The 23,752-nt window shown below is 37.3% G+C and overlaps 2 protein-coding genes across 3 annotated transcripts in view; both read right to left on the bottom strand.

Moving 5' to 3' along the window:
* LOC139140251 (polypeptide N-acetylgalactosaminyltransferase 1-like) overlaps positions 1-11,650 on the bottom strand; it is a 42,732-nt gene extending 31,082 nt beyond the window's left edge. The window contains exon 1 of the mRNA XM_070709367.1: positions 11,275-11,650. Within this exon, the coding sequence (XP_070565468.1) occupies positions 11,275-11,636 (362 nt within the window). The 5' untranslated portion in view covers positions 11,637-11,650. The remainder of the gene's footprint in view (positions 1-11,274) is intronic.
* Positions 11,651-14,138: 2,488 nt separating this feature from the next.
* LOC139140250 (DNA repair protein XRCC4-like) lies at positions 14,139-22,354 on the bottom strand. 2 transcript variants are annotated; one of them, XM_070709365.1, is made up of 10 exons: positions 22,111-22,354; positions 21,265-21,455; positions 20,579-20,743; positions 19,962-20,018; positions 19,484-19,538; positions 19,002-19,040; positions 18,201-18,319; positions 17,247-17,359; positions 16,570-16,659; positions 14,139-15,829 (listed from the first exon to the last, which is right to left on the bottom strand). In XM_070709365.1, exons 1-10 carry the CDS (start codon positions 22,241-22,243, stop codon positions 15,733-15,735), a joined length of 1,059 nt encoding a protein of 352 aa, XP_070565466.1. In that variant the 5' UTR covers positions 22,244-22,354; the 3' UTR covers positions 14,139-15,732. The 2 variants fall into 2 exon arrangements, with proteins under 2 accessions (XP_070565466.1, XP_070565467.1); XM_070709366.1 differs by lacking the exon at positions 19,002-19,040.
* Positions 22,355-23,752: the final 1,398 nt, after the last annotated feature.

The raw sequence follows: 23,752 nt of genomic DNA, 5'->3' as shown, positions 1-23,752 counted from the left end.
AAGGGTTAAAGGAAATTTGTCCAAAGCTAGATTTTACAGACTTGTATGGTACAGTGTTGCAGACGGTAACGCTTTTTAACCACACTTTTCAACATCTGTCTTTTTCTTTCTACATTTTGTCAGACATGAGAGAATGTACGTTGAATCGATTCCGATAATTATTTTTTACTGTGTTGATATACGACTTGGGCGAGTGCACCGATGGAATGCAAGTGTCAGACAGCACGCTGCCAACTACTGTTCTGGTACAAGAGATAAACACAACTCAAGTATTTTAATTATTTTTCAGTCATACATACCATAAGGAAGAGAACATGATTTTAAGATGTGAGGCAATATGAAGTAATATTGCATATGCTCCTATGTTGGGCTATCAATTTCTGATTGAGAAATATGTACACATTTGAACAAATTATGTACAATAAAATTATTTTAAAATTATTTATGAAACTCATTGAAATGACTTAGGGAGGACAATTATCTACATGTATTAGAGTATCGCGTAGAACTTCTCAGTCAAGGATGCCATAAATGCTATTTTTGGAGCAAAAACGATAAGTATGAATTAAATATTAAACACTTTATGTCCAATATTACTGTGTTGACATAAATATTTTCCCTTGATACAAATGAGAACAAAAATGTTTACATTCAAATGTAAATGAGTTACTGCAAAACAAACAAGTTTAAATCACTGAAGATAAGGTGATCATTTAAATTTGCAAACACTACTAACAAGAGAAGACTATGACCATTTTGCACCTTGGCAATGAATTTTTTACCTGATATGCAGCTGAAATGAATTAATGAAAACTACAAGTCATGATTTTGTGCCATCAGTTGGGATTTGACACTTTCCGGTTGGTTAGACAGACAGAGATTATCAAGGGAAAGTAATGAAATTATATAATCTAAATTATGTCGATACACTTAGTTTTGAAATTAAAATTCCATTTTAGAAATAACTAAATATAGCAGGGTTTGTCTGTTTACATTAAAGTCAGTATTGGAACTTTTCATAATCCCGGCTAATATCAGTCACGTCTGAGTGTGCTCACACAAGTAAAACCGCAATATGTTAAGAGATCAAACTAATTGAAATGTCAGGCTTTGGTTTTACCCAAGGCATGTGCCAGCAGCTATGTGGTGAAAACAATACCAGAAGCTGTAATTAAAGGCATGAGCTACACTGTCAATTAGCTTTTATCTGGCAGACTTAAATCTGGTTTACTTTTTCCATGTAGTCTTTTTCTAGAATCTATGATTAAACTTGATAAATTTTTGATCATTTTCAAAGGGGACAAAGTCATTGTGCATTATTTTGTTGTTGCTTTTGTTATACTTGCAAAGACAGTTATACGTAGAACAGTCTTGAAACATGTGGGGTTGACAAAACATACTGTCTTCTAATCCTTCTTGGAGACATAAAAGTAAAGAAAAGGATGACATAATATCACCAAAGACGGCAAAGACAGCCACTCTGTTTCATTGAACTGTTGGATGTGGTCAGCCATGCGGAAGTGGCGGAGGTAGATGAGGGCTTTGCACCCTGTACAGAACCTGCTATCAGTATAGCAGAATCAAAACCACTGTTTGATAAAACTGATTAGCGGAGATCTTGCTGATTTTATTTCGATTTCAGATTAGCAATTTCTAATTAGGACAATTTGGTCAAAGCCTAAAGAAAAGTTCTAGTACTATATCTATATCTTTGTCATTTTAGCTATTTCATTTATATTTGATGCAATTTATGCCACTTTCATCAAAGCACTGGCCTCTTCACATTGCAGCAGTGACTACACAGTTCAACAAGCGATGGTGCAGCACAAACTTTAATTCCTGTTTACAGGTATACCCTTTTAGAGTAATGCAGTGTACAGGCATTGCCACAAAGGCTGATGGTTCCTGTTTTCATTTCCGTCCTAATCCTGTTACTCTGAAAGACGGTGTCACAACCCTGGATGTGGTACAGACACTGCAGCCACACACATCCACACCATACAGCTAAAACAGACCATACAAAAACCGATATAAGCTGCTTTAAATCGGTAGAAAGTTAAAACCATGGGAAAAGATTACATCCCACTGTGTTGTTTTAGCTTTGGTAATTCTACCAGTGTTGAGACTTATGCTTGCTAGTAAAATCCCAATGAAATGTGAAACAGTTGTTGTAACAAATTTTTACTCCTGGCAAAAACGTTTGGTTTCAAATTTTACTCACGCTGTGCATTTATGCTGTGTATTGTAACCTTGCCTTCGAAATAAATAGTTCAGATTTCTCTAGGGTTTGGGTGTGGAAACTGAAAAGTGATCCAAACTTTGACCAAGCCCTGAGGCCTTTGCTACTCCCATGGCTTCCAGTCACACAAGCCTGCTTACGCATTCAAAATTTACAGCGTTCAAATACAGCAAATTGGTATTCTGACCAGTGTAAAATTTCATTTCTCAAAAAGGGCTTTAGAGTTTAGAGGGACTAAAAAGCTATCATTTGTCACTGAAGTTAATTTCGTCCAAGTGAAAAGATTACATCTTGGTGTACTGTAGTTGTAGTGCAGATGTGTGTGGTTTTCCCTGTGATCTCCACACACTTACAAACATGTCAGGGGAAAACCACAGGCTACTGGGGATGGGAATATGTATGATGAACCCACTTGCAACATTACTGAAGCTATAGGTATGGTGCCCATCCTTTCAAGTGTCTAGGCAAATATGTACTTCAGTAAAAATCATGGGCTACATCGCTGTAGCAGCAGATACCTGCATGTACTTTACTTCACTAATGGTGGCAACCAAGCTCGCAGAGATCCTAAATTGAGGAAACCTACAATAGGAAATATCTCTTTGATCAGGAGCTCTCTTGTCAGTTTTCTCTGTTTAATCTCGGAAGCAAAGACACCTGTTACATTGTGAAAGACAAACAGGATTCCCCCTGGTTTAAATTTTAAACTGTTTAGTGCATTATATCATATGCAGATCATCAATAATTTTCATATAAGATTATCACTAGAGCTATTTGCCTTGCAGAGGTGGAATGTATTTGGCATCACTGGGTGACTGCTGGGCTTATATAGGTGCCATTCCCCAGGGAGTTGTCAAATTCTTCAGAGATCAAACTCCAGAAAGGGTCAGTACATTCTGGTTTATGTCAATCCAACTGGGAGAAGGAATGCATATTCAAGTACCTGTACCCATTATACTGTTTTAAAATCCCACAAACCATGATCCTGATAGATTCAAAAAGTCAGTATGAAATCTTGAATGGACAACAAACAAAGTCTTTTTCCAGCTGACTTCACTTTTATAATGGTACTTTCTCCCATTATCTCTCAGCATACCTGGGAAAAACTATTCCCACACATAAAATTTCCAGTCTAGACAAATCTGCAAGACGTCGCTGAGTATGTGCTGACCTATGCTATACATGACATGATGGACTGCCTGTTGAAGCTATGTTCATAGGGATAGGCTCCTTTTTAAAGTCACTGTCACAGAAATTTTTTGTTTGTTTTTGTGTATTTCGTGGAAGATTGGTAGTTTTTTGTTAGGGGCAGCACAGGTCAATGTCACCAGGTTTCCCGAGTCATTTTACCAGTAGTTCCCCTTGGTATATTGATGCAATCAGATAGGGAATGTTGCAGAAATGTTACCAGGGTTCCCAAATGATTTACAAATGTTCCCCAACCTCACCAACACACTGGTTTGAGTAGAGCATTACCATGGTTACCATGGTTGGAAGACTGCTTGTTGATTACGAACATGAAATGACAGAAAATTAGACTTTATGGCTTGTGCTTCCAAGAATTCTTTTTTTTATGGAAATCAAAAACAGGACATTCATATTTGACATGATTTGTTTTGAGGGACCTGCAGGATGTTTCAATGATTAACAGTAGAACCTAAACCAACATATACACTGTAGTAGTATACATCACTCTTACACAATACTTAAAATCTCATTCTAAAGTCAATTAGTAATGATCGCACTAGATCGTCATGGTATTAAATAGGCAGTGGGAGCTGGGATTACTGTCTAATTATGTTTAAAGATTCCAACGGAGATTGCCACACAATACCTAAGTGCCAGGCAATCAGTGGAAATGTTCTTATGCAAAGTATAGCGACACCCATTAACTGTGTACATTTGGGATTTCAATCGGACATGCCACTGCTTGTCTGCATATAATTACAGTAAAAGAGCTTCATTCTTGACATCAAATTGTGTTTGCATTCCATTTTCACAAACAAGGGCTTAGTACTATAGGTACACCATCAAAACTTTGCAGCTTATATGATAGCAATCAATTGGGACACGTAAATATTCTGTACAATTCTGCATTTGTCTGGATTCTATAGTTGTCCATCTGTTAGAATAATTATCCTCCATTGGTTGTGTTGATCATAAATTTACCATTGCTAAAAGTATACCACAGCTCCCCTGTGTCAGACCACTTAACAATGAACGGTGGATTAGGTTGCCTCTTCCTACTTAGTCGAAAGCACCTTTGAATACCTCACCAGTTTTACGACATCATTCATCTAACAAGTGGGTAGGACAGAAGTTCAGTGTTAGGCCAGACAAAACAGCAACCAGACACTGTTTGTGGATGCACACACACGTTGGACAAGCCATTGATAAACACTGCTGTTTAGATTTCTCAGACCCTAAGCTTTGTGATATGGCCTGTTTGCGTGGGCCAATGACACTTTACATTGGACATGCTCTGCCCACACACACTTGAGATTTAACCCACATAGCTGTGTCTCCAACCAGAACAGCTTAGCGACTCAATACTCCTCCTGAAGAGGCAGCTTCATCAACTCCAAAACAGTCCTATTCTTAGTCCACTGAGGCAATTGTATCTCAAAACTTTAAGCCCATCGCTTAGTTTATCAAACCCTTGAAAAAGGCGGGGAAGCCCAGAATTGAATTGCAACACCTGTAACATGGAGGTAATGCCTGGAGAAAGTTTTTCATCTCTTTAAAAAAATAGCACTTACGAGAAATATGTGCTAGGGAGAAGTGTTTGGATAAAGTATCAAAGACCATGGCAAAGTTAATAATATATGGCTACAAGGCCATAGTACAATAGAGCTGACTGGGTTACAATCCCCTTGTAATGGAATGTCCTTGCTCACTGAAAATTCCAGCACGTTTCCCAGGGTTTTAAAAGAGGAGGACACTGTTGCATTTGACATCTCCATTTGAAAGCATACTTGCATGGAGTGAAAACTTATCCTGGTCTACTTCATGCCATGCCTGGCTTATCTTACAATAGATTATTTGTTTTGTCATTAATATGCATACAGATGTATGTTTATCTTTCAATACGATATATAATCTTTGTTTAGCTCTTGATTTTCAATCAACTTACATGTACTATATTCCACAAGTACGGTTTCTGCATAAAAGCCGTATTACACTATAGGAACAATTATGGGTTAAAATTATGTGTTTTTATGCATAGACCAATTAATGAATGTCCATATACAATACAGTAAATTTTTGATCAGGTTCAAACTCACAACGTTCAGCACCCAGTCACCTAGTGGAGAAGCCACAGACAAAACCACTGACAGCCAAATCTGCACACTCAAAAAGGAGTAATGCAATAACTGAGCGTTACATTTTTTCTGGCTCCACATGCCGTAGAGTTCATGAAGTACTCACACTCGTACACTCACTATCACACACAAACTTTATCAAAGCAATGAATACATCGTTTAAAATTGGCGAAAGAAAGCCTAAGAAACAATTCTGTAAGCTGGCAGAGATACCAACCCAGTGTAGAAAATACTGTATTTTTTCAATTCGGTTCGAACTCAAAATGTAATGGCACCCAGTCACCTAGCAGAGAAGCCACAAAAAGGGGGTTTACTGGCTACTGTAATTGTACATAATCCTGATTAGTTAGAGAAATTCACTTTTACTACCTTTCCATCAAGACTAGTTCAAATGTGTCTACAGTCTCTGACATCTTGGTACTCCAAAACTTAAACCTGAGAGATCCTAGACAATGTATGACCAAGCTTCCTGCAATGTCAAACTGTAATTGGCCCACAAGAAAGGGTAGAAATCATGATGCCTTGTTTGCAGATCCACTTTCACAAACACCGGAGTTAATCAAGGTTAACAAAGCAGGACCCTCCCTGCAATTACACCTGACTATTCAGGGTGGATGTAAAGTCATTCAAGATCACATTTCAGAAGAAATGACACTGCAGTAGAAGAGTGCCCCATGGTTGAACTCGGCCATTGTGGACATCATTTCCCCGGGAAGTGGTCAAGAGGGTCATTTAAACACAACCCTAGCAGCCCGTCACTGTAACTTGAAAATCTCAACTTGTGAGAATACAGCGAGAATTATTGTCAGATGACTTGTTTTTTTCACCAACATGAAGTTTACTTGCATTCACTCAATCATTAACTGCAAACTTTAGAGAAACTCGGTGAAAAGGAAGATTCAATAACTGGACCAATTAAAATTTTTGCAAAAAAAATTACATAAAAGCAAAAAGGCCGCTGTTAAAGGCCAATTTAATTTCTATTGCGGGAAACCTTTTCAAGAGATATAAAGTTACTAGCGAACCATACACAATTTAAAGGCCATACGGTACATACAGTGATCAATAGCCACAGGTTGACAATCAACCTTTCAAGATTTAATCACGGTCTTGGACAAACTTTTCTGTGCAACAGTAATAAAAGTTGTGACAATAAATGCGCTATTCAAGAACCAGGTTCACATTAACAGTGCAGTGCTCATTAATAAATAACAGTGAAAAGTCTTCTCTTCACACTTTTCAGCAGCGTACTCCCGCCTCTCGACCATTTGCCATTATTCTGTGAAAAACATGGCTGTTACAGATGAACAAGGGACAGTCTCCAGTCCGCTTTGAGTGCATGAATCCCTAGGGACAATATCACTTATTAGATCTAAAGTCCTCAATAGTTTCTATCCTGTAAAGGTTTTCCTGTCTGAAGATGCGCTTGACTGCCTCTGTACCATGCCTCACTTTATTACGTGCTGTTTGCCAGCAGCCGTGCGCAGTTGAGTCGATTGAAATTCACGACTTGTCCTCGAATAGGGCTCTCTTTAAATGAAGCTTTCATTGGGTGCTGGCACAATGCCTTGATGGGTTCCACTCCATCAACACTCAACACAGCCTTACTGTACAGCCTCCAAATACTGACAAACACCGCACCGAGTCACAACATTGCGCTGTACCTCTTTTAGACTATTTACTAGGCACATTCATCTTTCAGGCACTTCACACCGATTGGTGTTGCGTTACCCCGACTGCTCTCAGAGGTGAGGTGTGATGTAAGTGGAGGGTAACAGGAATGGTGGAAGGATTAGGTTGTTGACACTGACTAATGCAAACACTTTCTACTGAACTCCTGGAATTACACAGACTGAACATGGGAAGAAATCACTTAAACCTGTCATGCTTGGTCTGCATAAAAACAAATATTCACACGGATTAACTCAGCGTAACAACAAGCAATATAATTAATATTGAAGTCAGGCAAGATTTTGTATGGGCCAGAAGTTGACCGATGTTTTACATTTTAAAAATTGGAATATATCCCATTGTAGATGACAATCTCAAACATTTTGTTAACTTTTACCTGTATTTCCCAGAACAATTCTTGCATGTAAAACCTAGAATATGAACATCATGCACTTTACACTGACTTTCTATAATTGAATAAAATATGAGGACATCTAAATAAAGCATACCATGCTTGTGTAGGAGGAAAAAAGTATGCGTATCATGCCGGTTACTCACTTTCTCATATTAAATGAATGAAACATGAGAACGTCCGTTGTAATTGCGAAGTTTCAGACCGACACTCACACCATGACTCATGAAGGGGACTCACTTTTTATGCATTACTTTGGACTTGCTACAGACTTTGTTCCATTACCACAATATGATTGAAGTTCAGCAGCTTACGGAGAAAGAAAAGCATATAAGTTTGTTCTTTTAATTACACAGACTTTGCTGAAAAGTTTTGCCAAAAGCTGCAATTGGAGGGTCTGATATGTTGTTCATAGAACAGCAGGGGACCATTCCTTGCCATGCCTACTGGGAAGCATAAAAAATTATAAAGTTCAAGACCTCTGACCAATGGTTAGATTTACAACCTACTAATGAGCTCCAAGGACAAGTTCTCCAACAATACATTGAACTCTGATGCAGTATAAGGACTGCCCTGTAAAAATGGAATGAGTTAGTCTTCAAGTGCACACTCACTGGAAACATTAAAATAATGGCTGAGTTGCCTACGGGAGTCAAAGTATTTACAAAAGACCTTCTTGTACTGCCATGTTTTCAACCATAAACATTTGATTTTGATGTGATTAAGGTTTCTCTGACCCCAGGTTACTTCAGCATTTGTGCACCTCATGCAAGAAGTATGTCCATTCACGGCTCCAACAACCGACCCTTTCATGTGACTGCAATACTTCCTGCATGGTGGTGCTTGTTTGGGGTACCACACATGAGATTTGTTACATTCTCTGGGGACCCAGTCTTCAAACGATGTGTAGGAAAAAACGTCCAGGAATGTTTTATTGATTGAATTTCTTCAGTGTGATGGAACTTGTTGACCATACAAGCTTTGCATACTGTGTTCTGAGCCAGTTGTCCTAGTTGGGCCTCTATATCTTTGTGTTACATCATGTTTTGTATTTGTTCAATTCTGTTACATCATGAGATGCTTGTATAGTTTAGATTGCTTACAATGAAATAATAGCATAAACAGGTATTTCTCTTGACAATATCATATGCCACAGCTACCATGCTAAAGCAAAATTGTTTGCAATGCCTATTTTGAGACTGATTACAACATACCGCCAACACTTGATCAAATTAATTTCATTCTCACAACTGGTTCAATTCATAATGTACTGAAAAACTTCAATATAATAAAGTTAAGCAAGTCTTCTTCACAAAATGACTGAATTAATAGGGCAAGAGCCCTGGTTTCATACTGAAACAAAAACTATTTTCATTGCCAGATTTTTTCCCCTTTTCACATTGTTAAACTCGAAATTTGAAATAAATTATCAGTTCATATCCATCCATGACTGGGATGTGATTCACAGAACATCACTTGGTACATTTTCTTTGCTTGAAAACTTAAAACAGACACTAGAGTGAGACAGAACTTTGTCATAATCATGATAAAAGTGCAGCAGGTCTAGCAACAGTATTGTTTCCCAATTTTCAATGTTGCACAGCATTTAGGCAATTCCATGGACACACCATTCATCAAAACTCATCCTTTTCAGTGCATGTCCTTTCTAAAGAAGAGATTGTCCAGAAAAAAATCACATAGAACATTTATCATGCAAATTCCAAAGTGAAACGTATTGTCTGGCCTTTATAGTGTTGCAATGTTGACAGAAGACAAATTCCAGACACTTCTTTTCACTGTCTGTCGTTTTTTCAGACAAACACACACGTAGCGTACCATTGTATACCTGCACACAACACTACTGTTTTTGAGTATTATGATACACATACCAACTTTTTGAGTTATATAACTCACAACACGCTATATTCAAATTCCAATAATTTCCTTTCCTTTCGAGCTATTTCCTTCAACCGCTGTATGCACCCATTGTATTATTTCCTGTTATCATAAGTGAGTGAGCATATACTGCACGCAAAATTCAATGTGTGATTTGTACTGTTGTTGAAAAAAAAAAATGAAACTGACCATTTTCTTAAAGGAAAGAGTTCCTTTAAATTAGCTCAAGCTTCCCCAATTTTTTTCTTAGGTAGGATATACAACACTTTTAAGTATGTATGCTAACTCTGATTCTAACACCTCCAAAAGTTGTATTTGATGTGCTTCCAAGGAAAGTCCGCGATTAAAGTGATTTCTAGGTATGGGGGCGGGGGACCTAAAGGAACTCTTACCTTCTTAAACTCCTCTCTGAACTTTTTCGTGCCAAGAACAAAACTGTAGCGAAGCCTCGTGGACCGTATCGTACACACGGCATCTAGCTGAACAGTATTTATACGCCTACTAAAAGTGTTGTTTGTGCGGGGTCGGGATTGGACGTTGACTTTTACGGTTGACAGACCGACACGTAACTTCGTACGGAAGTAGCGCTCCTCGCTGAGATGTCACATTTTCCTATTGTTTGAATGTCCCTAATCTATTTTCAAAACAAGCTAATTAAACACGTATAACGCAGGTATGGATTTGCAAACAAACACTAAAAAAATGTCATTTACAATTTCAAACTGAGCTATGAAACGTCACAAGGGACAAGGTTTTCAACAGGCATATGATTGATGTGAATAGGGTACAACTTTGCTGCTATTTAACGGTGGTAAACTCCTAAAAAGTACTATTCGCAGAGATTTTGATTCTCACTTGTGTGAGAGCCTTTTTTCTGCCAGACACTTCGCACCAAAACCACTTCGCCCCACACAACTTCGTCCCAAAACCATTTCGCACCAAAACCACCTCGTCCCAAGTACTACCTCGTCCAACGCCACTTCGCCCCAAGTACCACCTCGTATACTAAAACCACTTCACTAAAGTATAGTTCCGGTCAACTCGTCGCTAAAACATCGATGCCACGATGTATCATAACGTTGTTTTTACCTGCAACTTGGCTACCACGAACCATTTATTCTTCCATGAAACCATACGGTAGAAACACGTACATTCAGGTGCCGTGCGCGTTATTGTACGATGCGATGTCATTTTCTCGAAATGTGTACAATTTCAAGATTTCAGTCCTGGGAATGATAGAAAGGTGATTAAAACTTCAAAGGCAGTGGTTGGTTATTTTCAGCTTTTAACGGTTAGCGATAAATTGAGGAGTGAAGTGGCATTGTTTTAGGGGCGCAATGCGGTTTTGGGCAACGTGATTTTGGGGGCGAAGAGGTTTTGGTACGAGGTTGTTTTGGTGCGAAGTGGTTTGGTGCGAAATGGTATGGGACGAGATGGTATGGTGCGAAGTGGTTTTGGTGCGAAGTGTCTGGGAACCCCTTTTTTCTGCCACGACACTGCTCGCCTTTATAGCCGACATTCTCTTATTTTGTCAGGAAGCATTTCTTCTAGGTCTTTTCAATACGAATGTAAATTTGATCCCGGGAATTGCTACAACACCTGACAAACGAGCTCTCAGCAGCAGCTGACTGTCCCAAACAATAACAAACTTTATATTCTCGTCTGCCGAACGTTGTTGCGTCTGTGTCTGAGCGAATACACTTTTTCGGTAAAAAATGCAGCTGGTTACTTACAGAGAATGCCTGACATCTGGAACGCTTCTTTCCATCGATATAATGTCACTAGCAACTAAATTGAAAGCGTTGGCATCAAAAGTTTTTTCCCCCTTTCGTCTCTGCTCGCCGTATAACAACACGGGCTGACCGTTCTCGCCGGGTCCGAACCTGTGTCGGTCGGTGCCAACAGATGAGAGGTCGTCGTCGACGATAACAGCGGCCAAGTCACGATATCGTCCGATGTTTCTCCTTCCAAATTGTTCCGGACCATTCTTTTTGTTGGAATTTAAGATGTAAACCATGACAAGGGCAAACCAAACCAGCGACGTGACCACAACACTCATGAACAACTTCTTCGTCGCCATTTTGGCATTACCCATGAGTCATTGAGTTTTAACTTTCCCGCTGTATTTGTTTGTTAATTAACTCAAGGGGGCGTGAAGCAATTAACACCTATGACGAGATTAGCCAGTTAAGCGTGACCTCAGGTGAACTATGAACGTCTTCGTCGTTCAGATCTGAAATTGCTTTACAAAACGTTTTGTTGTAGAAACATGCACAGTTCATTCAAATTAACACCCAAAATAAGCTAAGCAATATTTTAACACCGCCACCATCAGTTGTTCTTCGTTTTGCGCTATGGACAAATTTTCGACGCCTTGCATGTTTGCGCGTGCGTGCAATTGTAAGCTTAATCCTCCTAAAAGTACGAAATGTAAACAGACAAAGTAAGTTTCAATAAAAATGTAAAATGATTTGTTCGATAACATAAAGAAAACCTAACTTTCTCTACACAATTATGTCTGAAGGGACTGTAAATATTGACGATTGCTCATTATCTTATGTTTAACTAAAGTAAATTTTACATAAGCTTTAACACCTCAAAGAAAATATTTTAGTTTCCCTATAGTTTTATCAAAAGCATATGGCATTGACAGTTTATAAATAGCTCAACAGGGGTACGGGCCTGATTAAAAACCACTGCACGAAGGGGGACTTTCCTGGGAATTTTTATTCATTCCCAAGCGTAGAAAGTCGCGTGCTAGCAGAGAAACAAACTTTCAAATCAACTCAACAGCTTGATAACACTGTGGATAAACAACGTGCAATTTGTACAAACCATTTGAATACAAAATGAACGTACAGCATACGGCTTGGCTTAGGCTGTAAGGTATGCTTCGTTCGATCTGGAGAGGTGAAAAGAACTATGCATACAAATTTACGTTCGAAAATTTGATATTTTGTTATTCTATTTTTTCCCGTAGTCGCTAGAGCATGCAAACCTATTTCAGGATTAATCTTTTGTTTGCACAATCGAGTCACGCGAAGTTTCTTGCTAAAACCATAATAAGACCTGCGATAATTCTCGTAAATTATGCTCTGGGAATACTTTTACATTTTTCACCGGGCCCACATACGGTATGTTGGTCGATTGGAACTAGTGCTGATGATTTGTTCTTTGATGTTACGTTATTTGCGAAAATGAAGATCAGTGTATTCTTCAGATAGATGGTCTTTCGATGTCTTTTTTCCCTACACTTTACATAAGAAATGTTTCGTTTAGTGTTTGCTGAAGTTTCCCAACTATTTTGATTTTGAGATACTGACAATTGACGACCTGTAATTTCAATTTTTCTGTCACGTAAATATACCTATTTGAGGATACAGAGAAAACCTTTTTAAAGTTTAGTTGTGCAAATTGTTTTTAATGGTGAGATTCAATAAAGTGTTAAATCGAATACTGGGGATGGAGCAACAGATCTTTGGGGGGTCTACAGAGTTAGAACTCTTGCATGTTTTGCCAACGTTTCTGCTTTTGCGAAAAAATATTCCCATGTTGGAAAAATAAATCCTCTGCCTACTATTGCTTAAATAAAAATATGTTTACTTAACATGTAAGAAGGCAAAAGTTTGCGGGTCTATATACTCTCACTCTGACCTCCTCTCCCCTTTCTAGGCATCAAATGGTGCATCTCTTTTCAATTATATGATGGCAAAACACCTCATGTTGGGAAAAGGACTTGGTCTCCCACAATATCAAGTCATGTTTTTTAACTTTTTGGCAACATACAATAAGGTCATTCAAACTTTTGGCATATCACTTTTCTCACAAGATTTGAGATTAAGAAGATTAAGAAGAGATTAAATAGGATGGTACTATCTAACAAATACCAACTAAATATTGAGTGCATACATTGATACTATTGAAATATAAAACTTAGTCATTATAAAACATAATCCTTATTAAACTCATGAGAAAGCAGTCGGTTGGGTATGTAGTTTTATACTTTTTATATTTTTTAAGTATATTGTTTTCTTTTACTGTTCTCATATCTATTTCTTGTTAAATTGCCAAATCCATGCAAGGGAATGAAAAAAACCATAAATATTGTTCTGTCAAAAAAGATGTCAGATTTCATTCATAAATTACATGCCTACTAAAAGTGTTGATAAAAATTTTTAATCAGGAATGTCTGCACTGATGTGAGCATCTTTTCATATAATTGATGCTAAAAGTTGCTATTATTTACAGTATTCACATTGGCTCTGTTCTTGCTATCTTCAACATGAAGCTGTATGTTAATGGGATGAACATCACAGTGCAGACAACCAAATGCCATAACAGGGAAGCTTTTGTGACGGATGTTACAAGGCTAATGGGAGGAAATCCTAGATGTTCCCAAACTGAAATATCCTGATGGACGGTCTTTGGTGTCAAGTCAGGAACCTGTTTTAAGTTACCAAAGTTTCTGACATTCTAAAAAAGTGTTCTTGACATTTTCTTGCCAAGCTATCACCAGAAAATAATGTCTGTAATTTGGAAAACAACTTAGTAACAGGTGGAAATTGTTGGGATTACAAACTGAAAACAGCATGCAAAGTCTTGCAAAAATTGAAAATATGTTTATTGTCTTGATATATCACAAAGTAGAATGTAGAATATTATCAATTGTACATGAACTTGGATCAAAACGTTGAAAATACATAAACTAACAATTTCATCGACAGTCTCACTTACCATTTTTATAAGACTTCAGATCAACTTTAAATTTTATGATTTCCATTACTTGTAATAACACATCCCTAGAATTGCGTCATTATTATATTTTTTGAAGGAGACAAATGAAAAAGGTTTTCCAAGTATGAAGCTATTATTGTATACACAGCTGAGGTAAAGTTCATTAACCCTGTTCACCCCTGTAGCGCTGATTGCAAATGACTTCATTTTTTTCTCTCATAAATATGCATAAATGAATATTTGTCGCATTTTCCGTATAATAACGAAAATAAAACTTGCTGGTGCTACAATGGCTACTAAAAGTCACACTAATTCGCATGAATTTATGGCTCACAGTACAAGCTGCAACAACAGATAGAAACTCTTTGACCAGCAGAAAGATGTAACCCTGTTCCCTGTGTCTCTCTGTGTCACTCACCACAAATGAGCTGTCATTCGACTGTGAATAACCAAAATTTAGCAGCTAAAATTCATTTTCGTACAGAAGAAGTCAGAAAACAATGTTTTTGGACAGAGAGTTCATTTTGATGCATTGGGTCAACTGCAAGCAGTATCATGTAAGCAATGTGACGGGTTACTACAGAGAGAGCATGTCAGCTATAGACCTGCAGTAAGACCTGTGACAAATCAGTAAAGCAAACCGCCCATAAAATACATTCTTGATACTTGTAAAATGTCTTTATAGCATCTGTCAGCTGGGACAACATTCCATGTGCTTGGAAATACTTCATTCTACATCGTTTATTGAATTGGAATTTGTTTCAGCACTGATATGATTCATGCACTACAGAATTCTGGTGACTGGATTTTTTGGATGAGGAAATCAACAGCGCCACCTAGTGTTGAGATGGAATACATACATAATGTTTTTGACTTTGGAAAAACTGTCACAAAGTGTCAGAAAAGAGGGGTAAAATATACAGGAAATCGATATGGCTAGAAATGACACTGACATAACAAATCTAATGTGATAAAAAGTGTTTACAATTTTAAAGAGAGAATTACAATCAAAATATAAGTACCAATATGTTTGTTTTGTTTTTCTAATGCTTTAGTACTGTTGTCTGATATATACTGTACTGATAGACTGACTTAGGCTAAGAAAAGTTGCTTTCTTGAAATTCTATTTATTGTAAAGGTAGACATCAATATATCAATTATTCTTGATAATCTATCTTGACCCCATTCACCCTACTTCCCTGTATAAAGGCCCAACTGTGCCATGGAAAACAATTGAGTGAAACCAACATGCGATGGTGAAAGGGTTTAAAACATGCATAGTTTTTGATTCAGTCACTGGCAAGAGTACATCCTTTGGGTCTCCTAACATTACTGAAAGCCTGATGCTGAGACTCACTGTGTCAGGAAACTTTCAGCATATGGGTCATTGGCACTTTAATTTTTTTTTTCATTGTGCTGCTACAGAATTCGGATTGGAACTTGTCTTGCTTTGAAAGCTAGAGTTCACCTAGAAGGTCATCTGGGCTTTCAGTGGTTCTGATTGATGATGATTTCCTTGATGATGAACGGCGACGGCCGCCCACACTTGATTCACTGAAAGGCAGCAAATAACATTGGAATAATCATCGGTTATTCACACTGCTGGGTTACTTGTTCTGTTGTTACTGTACAGTTACATGTTCATCTATATGACTGATGTTTGTATGACAAAAAATATCAAGTATGCTCTGGGTGATAAAGTGACATTTTACTGCAGTCTGCAGTGAAGATTGGAAGAGAACCGTACACTGAGAATGTTCTTGTGCAAGCCATATACCACTACAAGCTTCAATACAGGTATAACCCGTCTCTATTTGCACATAAATATTGATGGTAAAATGTCATATGATCTTCAAAACCCCAATGAATTTGTTCTTACAGTTTTGTACACAGAGTTTCAGCTTTCAGTAACTGGGCCTAACTAAGAGTTGGATGATGATGGGTGCAAAAGTTGCCTTACTCATTTAGCACAATCAGTTGTGATTTTGTAAAAATGTATCAGCCTCGGCAACAACAATTTCTATAAATAAAATATCAGAAACAAGTCTTACATCAAAGAAGACTCTTGTACAGAAGAGACACATCACATTGACCTAGAGGGCGCATTGCCAGGAAAAACATGAGAAATGAATGAAGTATACTAAAATGAACAGGCTGGGAAGGATGAACAGCAAACTCGCTAAAGTATCTGTTGTGAGCAATTTGAAACTTTGAGAATAATGTAAATTATTTGAATTTCAATCTTAATGTCTTAATGCACTGAACTCCTCAGAGACAAAAGGTGTAAACTTTACCTTGCTGTCGATGAATTTTTGGATGGTATCTTTGGAATGGATGGTTTTGATGGTGTTTCTTTCTTCTGAGTTGGTTGCCGTATTCTCCTCCTGCAATGAAGAAGAAAATGAGCTACCATTGGGACAATGCTTTGAAACCCTCTAATCCTGAATTCCAGTTTTAAAGTCAATACTTCCAATCACAAAGTATCATGTTTCACATGTCATATAAACAGATTTTCCAAAAGTTTAACAAAAATTCAGGAATAGATATGCTGTTGCACACATAAACAGAAGAAGTATGTTATCCTATGATATAGACCTTATTATGAACATGTTCACAACAGTATAAAATCATATTCATATTGATTCTATTTGCATACATTCTACCTCTGAAATACAACCTGAGTGACTATCCGCGGTGACCTGAAAGAAATTCTAGATTCATTGCTGTTATTGGAAATAAGACAGTCTGTTGTTGACCTTGATACTAAAATTATAAGAAAACTGACCTGTAACCAAAAATTCAACTGTATCATTTTATCATGTGTAAGCAACAGATGAGTAACACACGTGTTTCATATATTTGAAGAACGCTTGCATTTAATGTATGTCATGCCAGTTTTAAATATTGACTGGCAAATGGTAACACTTTGGCTTTGTTCTGAATGATTAAGGGCTGAGTATAGAGTACTTACCTCTTAGAGGAAGGTGCAGGAGCAGTGTCTACCTCATCATCACTCAATACCAATCCATCTCCTGCCAGTGTCTTCGACACAACTACCTTCCTTTTGCCTTTACTGAGAGTTTTCTGCAAGGTAAAAATACACCAAAAAGGTAGACAGTAGTTATTATCGGTTTGAGATGACAACTTTCATTGTCTCACTTTGTTATGCAAGTGATTAGGTCATGTACAACTAAATGTCACATACTGCATTGTGCAATCATTATGTAGATACAACACACTAAATTTTGGGCTGATGTGCAGTGTCTCGAAAGCTGTTATCCAATTGGTTAGCTGACTCTTACCACTATAACTGAATAATACAAGTAGACTCCCTAAGTTGCTGCGAATAGCGACAATCGACGAATCAAAAATATCCTTCTGAGCACGCTGCACATCAGCAGACAATTTTCTTTTAAGGATACAGTTTTGAAAGAATATATGCATTTTTTAATGTTTGTGTACAAGTGTTAGGAAAAGGGCATTGAACAGAGGACTAAAGATTTAGTGGTTCTCCTGTGAACCCAAATGAACTGATGATATATCAACCATTTGCAAAATATAATGATTAAAGCAGGATTAACAAAGCTATCTTGATTTTGCTTTCAACAATTTTGTAAATTTAATGATGAAAGCAGGATGTTGACAAGGCATTACAGAAAGACAAGTATTTACACTTTCTGTAAGACAAGTGGTGGCTCTATTCACATCATCGAAATTACAAGGCAATTTTTGCTTAGTGGCATCCTCCATATTGCTAAACTTTACCAGGTAAAACTATAAAGCTACGACAAGTCTTTTGAATGAAATACCAGTCATCCATTGTTTTATCAAAACTTCATATTAGTAGCCTGGAATTGACTGTTGACAACATTCTAAAGATGACAAAACATTCAGTATTTGATTCATCTCAGATCTAAAGATCTACCTTTTCTTCTTCATCTGTTGTCTCCTCTGCTGACATGTCTTCATCTGCATTGTCTTCTTTGTCAGTGTTCTCTTCCTTGTCTGTGTCTGATTCTGCTTCATTTGCAGCAGCTCTTGACGCTGGAAAGTCATTTCAATGTTATCATTGGTGATCAGTGTCTGATGATTAAACTTTCCAAAACTACCACAGGCTGGCAAATGCATCACTGACACTTATGCATTGACTGAATTGTGTGGAATACTCAGTTGTTTATCTAGCCACAGCAGTCCCTTATAGAGGGGCTGTATCTAACACTTGGTGTGTCAGCATCTCAGTATAACAATAATCATTCATTAATCATGTCATATAGAAATATTACAATTTAAAACTAATCACAATTCAAGATATGTTCTGTGTACCCTGTGACACAACATACAAGGTATGTTGCTGTAAATGATATTGTGTGGAGAATGCCAATTCCTTGAGTCAAAAACTGAAGTTTTGTCTTCGAGAGCTTGAGTGGTGTTTTTGAAAATGGGAGATGTGTCTATCGAACAGAATTTTTTGTCCTTTCAAATCAAAGTTGTGTATTGTACATATTGGTGTTCCTGTGAAAGTTTCAGATTTGTAATTTTCAAAGTGAGCTTTTATCTCTGGAATGAAAAGTTGCTTGGGTACAATTTTTGTAATTTCCATGAATCTTTATTATATCTTAAGTTTATCAAACAAAATGCTTTTTATGTTTTCCAAACTTGCTTGATTGCTTTGCTTGCAGATTTCTTCATTTTGATAAAAAGGTGTTATTTCGAAAGTCACACTTACAACTTTGGGAAGAATTTGCATATCTCCTGGCATCAGTAACTGGAAACAAGAAACACAGAGCCATCAGTGTGATATGTTTTCATATTTCTTGATGAGCAGTTTTATGAAATGCCACCATGGAAGAGACTGACCTCTTACATGTAATACTACCTTGAACACGTGTTTCCACAGACAACTTTTTGTAGCAAACAGCTTGATATGATTATTGTATTATTCATAATTATTACTGCAATGAAATGATTTCAATTTTATTTTTCCTGAACAATCATCTACTATATATTTACACAAATGGCTGTTAGATATCAAATGGTGTTCACAGTTGTAATTCAGAGCTTGAAGAATTGAATACTAGGTTAAGAAACACCTACATGCAGATATGCTGTATCAAATTTCACATACAAATATTTCATTTCACAAAACAGCCTGATACATTTCTTGTTTTCATTTTCCTGAAATGCATGCAACACTCTGACGTCACTCACCTTCCTCTTTGAGTTGTCTAATCTTGGCTTTCTTGTCATTCACCAACACTTGAAACTAGAATGTGGAACAACAGAATGCTGACATGACCACTTTCATGAGGCTAACATGGTTTGATAACAGCAATTACTTATTTTTCTGTTTTGACTTTCTTTCTCAAAACATGACATAGATCTAAAGGTGGAACAAGTGCATATGTATTGATTCTTACCATTCTACAGAGTTGTTCTAATGCAAAACCTTGAAATATTCGCTTATATTATACACAAAAATGGCACAAGTAAATTCTCAAGGCACTCTCCGTAAGTCCAATGTGATGGAAACTTTAAAACAAAAGACTGATTTCTGAGCAATAAATAACGAAGTTGACTGTGAATGTTTCTTTCCCCTCCCAAGAGAAGAATGAGACAACCTCAAATCTAAATAGGGTCCTTGCCCTGAATTCTAATGGAATTCTCAATTTGTGATGACAAAACTCACCTTTCCATACAAATCTTTTTCCATGTTTTCCTTCAGTTCAACACACTTTTCTAACCTCTGTGGAAGCAAACAAAAATAATTACACAATCAAAGGGTACATTTACATGTGAAGCAAGCACAATACTGGTTACATTTGGAAACAAAGTATTTCTGCAAGATCTGTGATTTGTTGAGTCATTTATGTATCGCTGCATAAATGTCATATCACAGAGGTTTGCTACAATTTAGCACAGGAAAATTGTGAACTTTTGACCTCAAATGTATTCAATATGCTATATGCTGGAGCGCAAAAGTTAAATTCTAGCAGAAACTGTCAATGGCTCACAGAAAAATGGTTGGAAATACATGCTGTTACAGTCAAGGTAGTTAGCAGGAGTTGGAAGGAGTTATCGATAGTCAGTGATAAAGCTGGTACAGGTTGATTTATTCAAAGACTAATACTGTATATTTCATTATTTTGCAAGCTAAATCAGCAATAACGATCGGTGTCATAATAAACAACAAAGAAAGCCTTTGGGTTGGCTCATAGAGGTTCTGTGGCAATGACCCCTGACCCAAGCCTGATCAATAAGCCACGGTACCGCTAGCATATTCACAGCCATGTGCAATGGTGTTACCTTGAGAGCCTTGCCTCTCTCTGCAGACAGTCTTGCATTGTCGGCTTCAAGGGTTGATATCTTCCCATGTAGGCTGCCCATTTTCTCTATGCTGAAATCAAAGATCTCTTTCACAGTTTCTGTGGTGTCGCTGGCCTTCTCCAAAACAACAGATCCCAGTTGAAACTATGTGGAGGCAAAAGTCAAACAAATAAATGTGTCTAAATGGTGCAATTTTTAAGTAGTTGAACTTGAGAAAAATGTAAAAGAGTCACAAAAGTTCCAACTCAGTCATTCATGTGGACAAAAGATGTTGATTTTCTAGTATTGAATGCTTTAGGATTGTAAAAAGTTATTGCAGAGACAGCTCATGATTTTTTTTTATTGTACCCTACGTGTAAATAATTGTGATGTCCTGATAAAATGCTGTACATGTTCTGTTGATTTACTGGACCATACACTCGATACAGATGTTACTGGTGAAAAAAACAAACTGATGATGACGTCAAATTTTTCAGATTTTAGCTTTTCTGACATACCATAACCAGTACACTCAGACTTGCAAAAAGCACTACTTCTATGATTCTTATTAAGTTTCTAGATGTCCCCTCGCTGATTTCACTTCAGTTCACGTTCCTACAAGAACACTTATTTCACATCAACAATTCACAACTTCTGGACATGGTAAGTTGACTTCCTATTCCTACCTTAATTCTATCTGTATCCATGACTTTTTTCCAGCTGAATTCAATACTTTCTCCTTTATATTTCTTGACTTGATACTGGAATGTTGTCTGTCCTGTCTTTTCCCTTGTCAGCGCCTTACATGTCTGATTTATGTATTCTGATGCGTCCATCTTGATGTCACTAGCAAGGGATTCTAATTCATCTATTGAGACTGAAAGATAAAGTTTATTTTATTTGTTACTCAATTTTGAAGATTTTCATTAATAAACGTTAAAAAGCATAACAAATAAATGCTCCCCCCCCCCACAGGGAAATAGGACTGGTCAGTCAGGTACACAATACACTTTCATTTTCTTTTCAGTTTTCTAGCTCTGATCAAATGCAAACAAGATTTGTCTCATTTATTTTTCTGAATGTGCGCAAAACAATGATGAGGAGTAGCACATTGGATTACCAAAATGCATGCATTTGATTTATGTCACTTTATTTATTTTAACTTATTTGATGAGGGTAGCCTGGTAAACTAATGAGAGTTTATCTCCCCAAGGTCCTCAACATAAAGAAATGTAAAATACATCAGGCACATGAAAACATTTTAAAAGGAAAAACAGCATTATAAATTTACAAGTGGACAAAACGCAAAGTTTAAATTCTCCCAACAATGTTTTACATTATTTGATGCATATGTTAGACATGTAAAGGGAATTTCGGTAGATAATAAACATATTTACTGGTTATGTGCCTTAAGTGTGAGTGTAGGTGTGTGTGTGTGGTTGTCAGTGATAACTGATAACCTCAGCTGTAACCTGTTGATGCATGGTGAAACTGGTCGATATTGAAATCAGGAAATCACTCTCCCCACTCACTCTCTCCCGTCCATGCTTGCGATCCGTCAGTGAGTGCCATCGTGAAACCATCTTCACCTTCCTCGTGTAAAGTTGTCAGCAAGAAATACTCGTCTGTCCCAGCCTCAAGTTTGCAGAGCGTTTTCCTTGCCATGATGTGTATGTATTATCTCTATCAGAATCGTCTCATCTGTGACAGATCTGATCGGTGCCGCGTCCTTGTTTTGAACTCTAACTTTGACCTTTGACTGTTTCCTGTACTCTTCCCACAATGCAAGGTACAAAATGTCGCTGTGAGAATGGAAGTGTCGTGAAACCTTCGGGATTTTAGCTATTTCTCAGTCGTCATTTCCAGTCGAAGATACTATTTTGATACATGTCATCTACATTCCAATTAATCTACAGTTAAATATGGTAGGTGTTGGTCATATCCAAGAAACGGTCCATTATAAGTGCCATATGCACCACCTCGAACTTTCCCAATCCCAGCCTTTTCCGTGACACGTTGACTTTCCTCTGAAGTGAACGGTGAACGTCAATGGAATATAAACAATTGCATCTACACTGGCTCAACAGTCAACCACCCTCATTTCCAACATCCAAGTATGCACCTTTGAGCCTAGTTTGGTCACTTTCAGTATTGCAATGTAGGACCAGTGTGATAGAAGGCTGCCAGCTGGCCTGTTTGAATCACCAGCAAGGAACACCAGACCAAGAGGGGGATTCTCTCTCGATCGGGAGACTTCATAGAAATGTTACATGTAGTTTGATACGGCTATTCGATGACAGTTTTTCTCTAAAATTGCAGAATTCTCCCGATCTCGGGAGACTTTGTCCAAAATGTGCAAGTTTTAAAAACTGTTAATGAATGAGATCCGGGACATGACTTTGATTTTTAAAAAGTACAAATGGAGATAATCCACGCTGCGGAAATACATTTTTCATATACAGTACCATTTCTACAGAGGGTATCACTGTTATTGAATAAATGTGAAAATATGCAAAGAAAGCTATGGTGAACTTTTTCAAAACAGTGGTAAACCCACCCTTAAATTTGATCATGAACATACTGGTACACTTTTCTAAATGCGCAAATGTCTAATAAATTGCGCAGAACTATTCTCCAAAATAAGTCTCCATAAAACATGTAAAATAACAGCATCAAGGTGACAAGGAGCACTAACTGGGGCAATTATTCCTCTATGAACACATGTGTTTTATTTGTGTTTTGCATTTCAGTCGGCACTGTTCAACTTCCAGAGTTTATTAACAGTCATTATTCTTCTGATATGTACTTGCACATACATCAGGGCATTAGCACCGAGAATGCTGGATAAAAACAAAGAAGGGTAAGTTTACCATTGGAAGAAGTCAACATTACCTGTAGGTTCATTATGAAACTTGCCAGACAAATTAAAAATTGCCTATGGAGATTGTACCTCCATTTATATTATTTGTTTCAAACTTATTTGTCCTCTACAAGTTAAACCAATAGATTCAAAATGATTTCTCAAGAATTTAATGTGGGGAAGAGTTTGCTGACTAGGCGATTTATATTTGACAGTGCCTATCAAGAGAAATCATGTCATAAAACTTTGTGACGAAGAAAAACCTGCCACAAAAAGTTTTATTCAAAACGGTTTGATGTTTGTCTTCAATGTCG

This window comes from Ptychodera flava, chromosome 9 (genome assembly GCF_041260155.1).
Source record: "Ptychodera flava strain L36383 chromosome 9, AS_Pfla_20210202, whole genome shotgun sequence".
Classification (NCBI taxonomy): Eukaryota; Metazoa; Hemichordata; class Enteropneusta; family Ptychoderidae; genus Ptychodera; species Ptychodera flava.
This window is presented reverse-complemented; position numbering and strand designations above follow the sequence as displayed.